Source organism: Elephantulus edwardii, unplaced genomic scaffold, assembly GCF_000299155.1.
Source record: "Elephantulus edwardii isolate Elephantulus edwardi_28Jun2011 unplaced genomic scaffold, EleEdw1.0 scaffold00259, whole genome shotgun sequence".
Classification (NCBI taxonomy): Eukaryota; Metazoa; Chordata; class Mammalia; order Macroscelidea; family Macroscelididae; genus Elephantulus; species Elephantulus edwardii.
In genome coordinates, this window is record NW_006400009.1 from 3,106,588 (window position 1) to 3,118,635 (window position 12,048).

The 12,048-nt window shown below is 45.0% G+C and overlaps 1 protein-coding gene across 1 annotated transcript in view; it reads right to left on the reverse strand.

Annotated features, from left to right (window-relative positions):
* KLHL3 (kelch-like family member 3) overlaps positions 1-12,048 on the reverse strand; it is a 177,903-nt gene that overhangs the window by 8,172 nt on the left and 157,683 nt on the right. The window contains exons 12-14 of the mRNA XM_006899495.1: positions 9,250-9,378; positions 2,756-2,896; positions 45-188 (exon numbers count right to left, since the gene is read on the reverse strand). Coding sequence (XP_006899557.1) covers positions 45-188; positions 2,756-2,896; positions 9,250-9,378 — 414 coding nt within the window. The remainder of the gene's footprint in view (positions 1-44; positions 189-2,755; positions 2,897-9,249; positions 9,379-12,048) is intronic.

The window sequence follows — 12,048 nt, forward strand, 5'->3', positions numbered from 1 at the left end:
GCCTCAGGGTTGCTGGTGAAGGAGCAGAGATGAAGCACACTCACCCGCATAGCTCCGGCCCGTGCTCATGTTGGTCGGCAGCAGCGTCCACTTGTCTGTGACTGGATTGTAGTATTCCACCGAAGCCAAGTTGCAGGACCCATCATCGCCTCCAACCACATACAGGAGCCCGTTTACCGCACAGACCCCTGGGAATCAACAGAAGTCACAGCAAACATTACACGAGGAACTCAGAGGGACAGGTACAGGTAGAAACAAAGCGGGATTCCCCTGGAGCTGCTTCTCTGCCCTTTGTGGCCACACGGCATAGTGTTGATCCACAGGTCTGAGTCTGCTCCGTGGAAGGACACACAGAGCAAACCCTGGGCTCTGGGGGACTCCCTTCCTAACAAGCTTGTTGCTCCAACCAGGAGGATTCCCCTCTGACATGGTTCTGTGTTCCCTTGTTTCCTATGACCCAATACTGGGTCAGGATTCCTCTCTATTCAAATGCACCCCACAGTGCATGCAGATCCCACATCCAGCCTATGTCACACAAGAAGACAATGCAAGGACCTGTGTACTGCTACCAAGTCCTTGCTTCCATCAAGTTATCGAAACTATCGAAATCTTAATAGGAGGAGAAAGTCTATCTTTCTCCCACAGAGCAGCTGATGGGTTCAGACAGCCAACCTTTCTGTTAGCAGTGCTACATGTAACACATCATGCCCTATATTCTTTATTAATGGAAATGGTTATCAGGTATTTGAATTAGGATATAGCCAGTTATGCCAATATCAGGTAAAAAGATACAGTGTTGTGAAAAGATATGAATTTATAAAGAATTAGAAAGTGGATTTTTTAAAAGCAGGTTCTAAAACAGCAGTTTATTAGTTTATCCTTTTTATTATAAAAAAATAGAAATATCTAGGGGAGCTCTGGTGGCCTAGTGGCAAGAAGCTGCACTGCAATTCCAGAGGTGCATGGTTCGAATCCACCAGATGCTCTGCCGGGAAAGGAGGGACAATCTCCTCCTGTACCAGTCAGATCTGATTTGACGGTACACAAAATAATAATAAAATAAAATAAAATTTAAAAAAAATAGAAATATCTGTCAGTGAAGGTATATATATATATATCTCATGGGAGAAGACTGTCTATCCTTCTACCATGGAGAAGCTGGTGGCCTCTAACCCTGTGCCTTTGGGATTGCAGTGCAATTTCTTGCCACTAGACCACCAGAGATATAGATACAGATTTACAATTAACTATTGGACTATAATGAATACAACTATCTTGTTGTTGTTAGGTATTGCTGTGCTGAGCACAACCTGTAGAATGGACCCCGTCCCATCCTGTGCCATCCTCACAATCATGATCAAGCCCACTGCTGCATCAGCCCACTGCGACATCACTGTGTCATCCCACCTGGATGAGGATCTTCCTCTCTTCTGCCGACCCTCCACCTTACCAAGCATGGTGCCTTGGAAACTGTCTTGAGGGTCCCGTAATTCCTCACTCATGTGGCTTAAGGCCAAACATCAGGTTCCATCATGGCTGATTTAGGCAACACGTAAATTAACCTTCTCTCTGCTTACACTTCCGACAAGTCAGTGACAAATAGGTTCAGCCAGCAGGTACTAGAAGCATAAAGGAAGGAGCCTGACTAGAAGTCCCCTGTTCACCTTCTTCACCCAGGAAGTTAGGCTGCATCAATACTTTGCTACAAGGAGGTATAAAGTGGGATACAACAAAACAAGACTCAGCCCATGATAGAAGTTATAAAAGGAAATCACTGTTGGTTGCCACTGAGTCAAGCCTGAACAGAAGGCAATTGCCACAAGGAGTTTGAGTGGCTGGAATCCTTGCAGGAGATTGTTGGCTCTTTATCTCACAGAATCAATGGATGGGTGGATTCGAATCATCAACCTTTCCATTAACAATCAAACACTAAGCATTGAACCATTTGTTGCTTCTTGTCAGGTGCCCTTGAGACAACTGTGACTCCTAAAAACTATCCTGAGCCGTCTGCATCGTCTCTGATATACTCAATCTCGTTGCCACAGTCTCCATGTCAATTCATCTTTAGGCTCAAGAAATAAAAACCTAAGCTCTGACCTATCACTTGTCCAGACATGAAGGAAACAGGAAAACAGTAGGAAAGTAAGGAAGTGCAAAGGAGGGAGTACAGGATGTGGTTCCACTAGAGATTTAATCAAGGTCAGCTACCCCTGAGATGAAGGAACCGGCCTCAGAGGGAAGTGAGAGGTTCGCAGAGCAAGGCCACTGACTAAGACGAGACAAATGAAATGTCACTATCTGGCCACAGCTCCATGCTCAGCTACAGGGGGCAAAGCTGCCATCCAGAAGAGCTCGTTGGAGTACAGGAAGGCATCACTCTTCACTGGGAGGGGAGAGATCCCCTCTCCATCTAAGGAGAGCTTGCAGTTTGCTTTGGAGTCTCACGATTTTCCCTTCCCCAACTGAATCCACCAGCTGCTCCACAGGAGGATGGCCTATCTCCTCTCATGTGATTTACCACCTCTAAAAACCTGCTTGTAGGGTCAGCTAGGAGTCAGTTCCAACTTGACAGCACTCAACAACAAAACAACCAACAATCGAAGGCTTACACAGCAAATGGGCAGGCTCTGTCTTGGATTAGAAGCTCAGCACCAGGCCCTGGGAGCCCCTCTCCAAAACCTCTCTTCAGGAAAGGGTCTGCAGGGAGAAGCGGACCACAGCCTTACAAAAGAAAAATTGGGAGAGCAGCAATTACCTGCATTTCGTCGGCACATGTTCATATCTGCCACCTGCTTCCAGGTATTTGTTCCAGGATCATAAACTTCAACACTCTTCCTCACCAGGGGCCCGTCATGCCCTCCTGTGGCATACAGCTGGCCACTGAGAACTCCGACCCCTGAAAAGCAGAGCACAGAATCCCAGCTTCAGGCTGGAGGTGGTGATCAGAAACCAGGAGACCTAGTGTCCATCCCTGGTCACCATCAACCATCAAGGGGACCTCAGATTCCTCGTCTGTAAAACAAATATAATTATACCCTGTCTACTCCATGAAGATGTCCATCTGAAAAGTTGAAGAATATTCAGCAAATATGACCTCATAATTTTTTAACAGTTATGGGTTTTGTTAGGGAAGTTACAAGTTGATAACAGCTTAGTATTCAGGATGAGGAAAGACTCAGAATAGAGTTCTTCAATCCGGGCCTCTTCTCAGCCATGCCAAAAGGCAGGCCTCTCTCTAACTCTTCTGCCTGCTCTGCCTTTTTTTAAAAGGCACCAGTAGCATTCTGCACAACATCCTGCTCTGCCACAAACCCAGACTTGAAGGCAGCCAGCTCGAGCTCTGTGGGTATGACCCTATGTGTGTTTAAGAAAATTTACTTATCTACATATATAAACACATACATAAATATATATATATATATATATGTTAATATACAAATATACATATGCATTCATTTATATATGTTGTTGTTAGATGCCACAGAATAACTACAACTCATAGCAACCTTATGAACACGAGATCTGCACCTTTTCCTATCCTGCACCGTTCTCATGATCTCTATCCTGCTTAAGGTCATTGTGGTAGTCATTGTGTCAATCCATTTTGTTGAAGGCATATGTGGAAACTATAGAACAATATCATTGATTTCACATGCAAGCAAGATTCTACTGAAGATTATCCAAAAACAACTGGAACAACACATCAGCAGAGAACTGCCAGAAGTCCAGGCTGGGTTTAGAAGGGGTCGTGGTACTAGAGATATTGTAGCTGATGTTAGATGGATCTTAGCTGAAAGCAGGGAATACCAGAGGAATGTCTATCTGTGTTTTATTGGCTATGCAAAGGCGTTTGACAGTGTGGATCATAACAAACTGTGGCTGACTCTGAGAAGAATGGGAATCCCAGAACATTTAATTGTGCTAATACGAAACCTATACTTGGACCAAGAGGCAGTCGTCAGAACAGAGCAAGGAAACACTGCATGGTTCAAAATTGGGAAAGGCATATGCCAGGGATGTGTCCTATCTCCATACCTTTTCAACCTGTATGCAGAACAGATTATCCGAAAGGCTTGGCTCTATGAGCAGAAGTGTGGCGTCAGGATTGGTGGAAGATCTATTAACAATCTCCGTTATGCAGATGACACAACCCTGCTTGCTGAAACTGAGGAGGACGTGAAATGCTTGCTGCAGAGGGTCAAGGACTGCAGCCTTCAGTATGGATTGAGGCTCAATGTCAAGAAGACAAAGATTCTCACCACTGGACTAATTGGCAGCATCAGGATGGATGGTAAAGAGATTGAGATTGTTAACAACTTTAGTCTGCTTGGCTCCATGGTCAACACTCTTGGCAACAGTAGCCAGGAAAGAAATCAAAAAACGTATTGTGATGGGAAAGTCTGCTGTTAGGTACCTCTCCAAGGTACTGAAGAGCAATGGTGTCACTCTGGAGACTAAGGTGTGTCTGATACAGGCTATGGTCTTTGCAATCACTTGTTATGCATCAGAGAGTTGGACAATGACTAGGGAGGATAGAAGGAGAATTGATGCCTTTGAGCTGTGGCGCTGGAGAAAAGTACTGAATGTACCATGGACTACCAAGAAAACAAACAGATTCATCCTGGAGAGGATTAAACCAGTCTACTCCTTCGAGGCAAGAATTCTGGGGTTTCATCTGACATACTTTGGACATAGTGTAAGGAGGGACTTGTGGAGGAACATCATGCTTGGGAGGGTGGACGGACGGCGCAGAAGGGGAAGACCCTCTAGGAGGTGGATTGATTCAGTGACTGGGGTGATCAGGATGGGTGTGTCAGAGACAGTGTGATTGGCACAGGATAGAGCAGAGTTGAGGGCTATTGTACATAGGGTCGCTATGAGAGGGAGAGGGAGAAAGAGAGGGAGAGGGGAAGAGAGAGGGAGGGGGGAGAGAGAGATCATATGCAAATATAAACCAAAGGGTTGTTAGAAGTCCACCCGCCAAAATAGTAGAGGAAGGAAAATAATACAACAATAAATGAATGAAAACCCAACCTCTCTGTAAGCCTTCATTAAAATCATAATTTTTTAAAAAAAGAAGTGAAAAAAAACAGTGAAGATGCTAATTTCTGAATGGTAAGATTATATGCTTTTTCTTTCCTTCTTGACTAGTTCCTTTACAATGTGGTATTACTTTTATTGTTGTGTTGTTGTTGTTGATTGCCGTCGAGTCAAGCATGACTCATAGAGACCCTATGAACAAAAGACCTGATGAAGCCTCTCTATAATTATCATCTCTCAAAGTTCACAGAGTTTCCAGGGGCATATTGTTTAGGAAGTGGATGCCACTCCTGCTTCTAAGTCTTATATTAGTTTAATAAAATAGGGGTTTTTTAAAAAATTGAAAACAGTACTCTGCAGTTCTGCTGAAATTAGGATGACAAGATCACCCTGCCTGCCTTTTAAGCTGCTCTTGTTCTCTGCCCACCTGCTCCCATCCAAGACTGCAGAGTGGATATCAGACCCCTCTGGATGCTGGCCAGCCTGTGCAGAGTTTGAGAGGTACATCATTTAAAATAATCTTTCAAAAGCCTTTAATAAGAATTTCCTAGAAACAGAAGCTCCTCTGCCTCTACAACTCAGCCACTACATGATCCCTCCACTTTCTTGTCTCAGTCTTTCCAAGTGGAAGAGCTGGACCATCAGTTTGCAGAGGCCGTTCAATGGGCCAGTTGTGTCTCACAACTGGGGAGCTTCTAGAAACACAGAGTCCATGGGCTCACTCCCAGAGACACCAGTCAGCAATTTGGAAAAAGCTTCCCTGGAGATTTGGAAGTGGAACCAACATTTCAGAACCAAGGACCAAATTTCTAGGACATAAACCTCACGTAGACCACAACTATGTCTATCTTATCCACATTTGCTTCCCTGTGTCTAGCAGTAGCAGAAGGTTCTCAACAAACTATTAAATGACTAAATACGCATAGTCCATAGGGAGTTGTACTGATGACCCAAACACAGTGCCTTCTGTGGTCATTCAAATCCACCAGCAGCTTCATGAGAGAAAGATGAGTAGATGAAAAATTTTGAGATTTTTCAGCCTCCAAAAACCCGCAGGAGGGTCACCTGTCAGCCAGTTTTGGCTTTTTGAGTTCTTAGCAGTTTCCTGAAACGAACAGCAGATGGCAGTGTTTTACCAACAATGGTAATCTGGTCCTGTATTTGGTTTTCATAAACTGTTCCAAGGCTGTCTCACTTTTTCTACCTCTAAACTCAGCAGGGACCAGCACACCCTGGGGCCCAGAGATGGCCTCCTTTCCCCGTAACCATCTGCTGGTGTTGCCCACATCCTGTTGAGGAAGCAAGCAGCCTTGCAGGGCACTGGGGGGGGGGCATCACTGACCCAGCAACTCAGTCATTGCTTTTGTAGGGTTTCATCTATGAACTGAGAGCTCTCTCTGGTGGCCTAGTGGCAAGAAGCTCACAGATCAAATCCACCAGCTGCTTTGTGAGAGAAAGAGGGCAATCTTCCATATAATTTATTGCCTCTGAATACTTGCTGGAGGGTCAGCTATGGATCAGATAACAACATCCATGAATGCTCACCCAGAGGCTCCTAGAAAGGGACACCTCAAAGGGCCTTAGGCAGCCACCAGCCAGGGTCTCTGGTCTCTAAGTCCTCAGCCATCAATATTCCAGGACAAATACTTGGGTTCCCAACTCAGAGGTAAGCCTTCCTGAATCTCAGGACAGTGAACACTGAAGAAAGGGAACCAAAGGTCAGGACTCAGACCTTAATCTTAATGGGGCAGCTCACTTCCATGGCAGGGGTCATCCTCTAAACGGGGGTCACTGTGCCTCCCAAGGACACAGGCAATACAGCTGACACCACCCAAGGCTTCCAGCCGAAGTGACAGGTAAGACCAATCACATTACCTCCATGAGCGATAGCTCCCCAAGAAGCTTGGCAGGCAGAGGCAGCTGTAGCTTCCAAAGACAGCTCCATTTACAAGGATGGACTTGCATTTTCAAAGACAGGCCTGTCCACAACTTCACCCAGGGGGCCTGAGCACACTGCCTGCTGCATAGGTATTCCTAGAAGCAACCACACACACGCTGCCTGCCGGTCTGCTCCTGCGGAACCCACTCTACAGCCTGGAGCTGTGGACACTTGTTCTCACACCTCAAGTCACAGTAGAGATTTCAAGGAAGTGCAAAGAGAACTCTACCAAGACTTTATAAATTCAATTACTAAGAGAGTTTTACTAAGAGAAGAAAACTGAGGATTTTTTAAATAGAATTGGACTTCAGGGAACATCTACTGTAACCTACTCATTTCATATGACGGGACAGTTCAAGGTCACATGAAAGCTAAAGCAGACGCATGTTCAAATCTCAGGCTCCTTGTTTTTTTAGGCATTGGCTCAACTTTCAGGAAGGGCCAACCTATTAGGATCAGAAAAGATTTCAAAAGGACAACCTCAAATCCATTGCTGCTGCTGTTGTTGTTAGGTGCTGTTGCTTGGAAGATGACTTAGGGTAACCCTATGAACAGGCCCTTTATACTGCTTCAAACAAGAGGCTCTGGGGCTCCAACCAACTTTTAATCACAAAGGCCCACCCACTGGGTCCTAATTTGTTTAAACAAGAGACTCCCAGCCCACACTTGACTGTTAATTAAATAATAATGACCTACCAGCCCACAACTGACTGTTAAATAAAAAAAGGTCTATCTTCAGATCCCAACTGATTAAAAGAAATGCTGCTGGTTACAACTCATAGCAACCCTGTGTGTAGAACAGAGTTGAACTACCTTCTGTGGTTTCCAAGACTATAAATCTTACAGAAGTGGAATTCATCTTTCTCATCCAGAGCAAGCTGGTAGATTTGAACTATCAACCTTACAGTTACCAGCCTAAGGCTTATTCCACTGCAGCACCAGGGATCTTTCTGCAAGGACAACTCAAAGTCATTCTTGCAAGTTGGAATGGCCTCTTAGTAGACCCTGCAGCGAGTTTCTGAGGCTGTAAATCACACAGGAGGAACTTGCTCATCTTTCTCCCATGGAGCACCCACACAGAGGTACTGTTCTGGAATTAGCAGTGCGGTTCCCTACATACCATACCACCAGAGCTCCCCCATCAAAGACAAGGTCCCTAAAAATAACACGTTAAGTACAAAGCGTCTTAAATAGAATCATCCATTCTTTTAGCCTGTGAGCACACAAGAGGATCTTGGAATATATTGAAAATAGTGTAATGTTTAAGAAATGTTGAGGTCATGTGTTTAGTGCTATATAATGTGATCCCAAACCAGTCTTCAAAGATAAAGGAGGGGGGTGGAAATAGACAAAGAAACAGCCTTGGGGTGGGGGGGAAACTCCTCTGTGGGTTTCCTTCCCAGAAGTCATGTGGCTTCCCCACTGGCCAGGTCAGCGGGCAGAGTGCTGTGCACTCACCACAGGAGCTGGAACAAAGGCTGGTGCCCCTGGCTGCCCTCTCGGACTTTTTCCTAGTGGAGAAGACAAGCAGGAAGGAGGAGCTGTTGCTCCACTTTCCAAGAAAATAAAATCCCCAAGGACCACACAGCTACTAGTCTTTCCGCCAAAGGTGAAAGTGAAAACCCACTTGAGGAGTCATTTTCATGTAGGGAAGGAGGTCAAAGTGGGGGAAAGGTGGACCATGAGTGCTTTACCAGATATTAATGCTAATACCTTGGCTTTCGATTACCCAAACAGAAATTCAGACAGACAAGCTTTAGCTTTGTGCACTGAAGCATGGGAATAGCAATGCTTATTCTCCTGGCTCACAGGAACAAGATTCTAAAGCTTTACAGTTACAAAAGCTAACTCAGGAGTGCGACAGACCTTAAGTTACTAATTCCATCACCTTAACACTCAAGCCTTCCTGGACTGACTTTCTCAATCTGTTCAGTGGAATTAATACTGCCTCTACATTTTAGGCCTGAGTGAGGATTAACTAAACCAAGGTGCTTAAAGAGCACTGTACACTCTCACCTTCAAGACATGTAGACAAATCCACAGGAATTGAAAGGATGATAATGAAGAAAACATTATCTCATCTGGGCACCAGCAAAGTGACCCCTGACAAGCTAAATTATAAATGCTCATTGCCCAACTACAAAGGTACTTACAGGGTTGTACACAAAGGAAAGGAAGGAGATAAGATAGTATATTGTTTAGTTGTTGGTCACAAGATCCACCTGTGCACAAAAGAAAGCCATAATCTGCAGCCTTGGCCTCCCCCATACCTGCACCGCTGCGGCGGGTGCTCATGTCAGCCACGTAGGTCCACTCGTTGGTCGCTGGGTTGTACTGCTCCACGGTGCTCAGACACTGGCGAGAAGCACCATCATAGCCCCCAACAGCATACAGTTTTCCTGGAACAGAGAAACATTCCTGACGGAGCTGCTGGAGGCACTGACACTGGCCTAAAGCTGGGCAAACCTCCACCCTTGAGCCATTGTGGCACTGTGACCTCAATCAGAGCTCTGAACCCCTAGCCTCTGGGGAGACCACTACCCCCTTCCCCAACAGGCTAGGGTCCATCATATCTCTGCCTTCTCCTCCTCATAAGCAATGAGTACTTTAGAAGTAGCACTGACCTGCTTTCTAAATATACCCTCCCAGATCCCTGGCTTGAAGCTACGGCCTAGCACCACTGGAGTTCAACATATTCATCTTCTCTAGAACATATATGGTAAACTGGACTGTCCAGCTATGGACAAGTAGGCATGCCTACTGGCTCATAAGTCACAGTGGCAGGTGTGGGTGTAGGGGTGTGTGTGTGTGTAGTCTACAATGAGGACTCAAACCCCATCTTATCCATTGTTACAGCTCATTCCTAAATTCTAGCAAGAGAAGTTTGTACATGGGGTATTTTGTGTACACCTCGGCCTTTATTGGCTGATATTTATCTGCATAACCCCTTGTGACCCAAGGCAGGCATATGAGTCCTGAAGTGCTATCATCCATTTAGAAAAAAAAATAAAAATAGCTAAAGCTAATAGCTAAGAGTATCTTTTCTGCCCGGGGCTGCAGAATGATGTTGAAGGTGCATCAGATTTGTTTCTGAGCTGTTCCAGGACAGAGATGGAAATGTTTTAGGTTTGTCACATAGTCTTAGAAAGCAATGGGAGGTCTCTTCTGGATATGGAAGCAAGGTGGCTCCTACTTCAATTGGAGCTTGGGACCACAGGTTTATAACTACAACCGGCACACCAAGGCTTCTGAAATACTGTCGACTAGACAGATATCACCAAATGCAAATCCTTCTCATGGGATAACTCAATAGATTATTTTGTGGAGTGTCATTATGTGCTTTCTTAATTAAGAGATAGCAAGAGTACAATTAGTACGTGAGCATCAGCAGTTATTTTGTTGGAAAGTGGCTTTGGGGGTCAAAGTTATACTCTACCCCCAGGACTACTATTAGTTCTATCAATAGGAAATTATTTCTCCTTCAATTTGCACAGAATCTGGTTTTGTTTTCTCACTCAGAGTGCACTCAGCTCACCCCACTGAAGAAAGCAACAGCTCTTCCCCTAATTTTGTCTGATCTAGAGGAAAAAATAAATTGCTCAGCAGCTCCTCTAGGGCCCAGGTCACACAAAGTGGGTGCTAGGTCAGTGCAATGACCTACCCAGCTCCCTGCCTGAAACTCTCAGGAAGGAGAGAGGCCTGGGATGTGGACAACCTGAGAAGCTTAGTGTCTGTCTAAAGAAGGGGGAAATGGTACATGGGAACACAGAGCCCTGCAGCCTTTTCTTTCTGAAAGGGCCAGAGGGAGTAAGAGTATCACAGCTCCTCACTGCCACAGAGGAGAAGACAGATAAGGAGTCCTTATCCCAGCCCTACAGTGCCTCAAGAGCCACACCAATAGCAAGAGGTTCGTTTATTTGTTGCTGACTCACAGACTCACAGTTGTGGTACTGAGAAAGGGGTTTATTAGGGAAGTTGAAGAGTAGGGAAGACAAAGAATATCGTCCAATACAAGTCCAGGTTTTAGCCTAAGTTCCAAGGCACAATTCTTCAATTAGTCCAGACTCTAATTTCAATTCAGCAGGAAAATCCAAATTGTCTAGTAAGGTTTACCTCAGAGCAGTTATAAGTCAGCTTGGCCTTCAAGCATCCAGCAAGAACAGCAAAAACATTTAACTTTGGCTGGCATAAACACAAGAAGCCTCAGATCGCACTTTGCCACAGTTTCTCCACAGCAATGCTACAGTCTCCTCCACCATTGCCAGGGTCTTGCCACCAGGGTCTCACTCCAGTCTTCCTTTCCTCAAGTCTTGCTGCCACAAGCTGAGCTCACCTCAGGTCTTTTCTGCCCAGAGTGTGAAGCACTCTTTCTCTTATCCTAGTTTCACAGCTGTTGATGATTTGCAAGACCATGTCTAGGCATTTAAGGTAACTAGAGACCAGAGGGGACTAACTTTTAGGCTATCACCACACTGTTGAACAACTGTCTTCTCTTTGCTCAAGAGTTTCTGCGTAGACTTGGATCCTCATTGTCTTCTCCTATAAAAGACTTCCTCTTGGTAGCCAGCAGCAAATTACCACAATCCCTCTTATTGCTTTTCAATATCATTTACACACTATAGATGATGAGAGAGAAGAAACTAAGCCAAGTGTACATTTGGATCCCCTTACATTCTGTCCTCAATATTTTAAGCAAAGCTATAAGTTGTGTTCTCTGTAGCCCCAGGGTGACCTACATCCAAAAGAGCTTCGAATTCATGGTGATTGTGGAATTATGGGTATAATAGGCATGTAACTGCAGCTATAAGAGAAACAAATCCTTATCCTGTCTTTCATGTGAACATTGAATGTTACAATATTTCTACATACTCTTCAATATGGACTGTGTACTATCTCCATACCTATTCAACCTGTATGCAGAGCAAATTATCCGAGAGACTGGGCTCTATGAGGAGAAGCATGGTGTTAGGATTGGTGGACGATCTATCAACAATCTACGTTATGCAGATGACACAACTTTGCTCACTGAAACTGAGGAGGACCTCATGCACTTACTGCAGAGGGTCAAG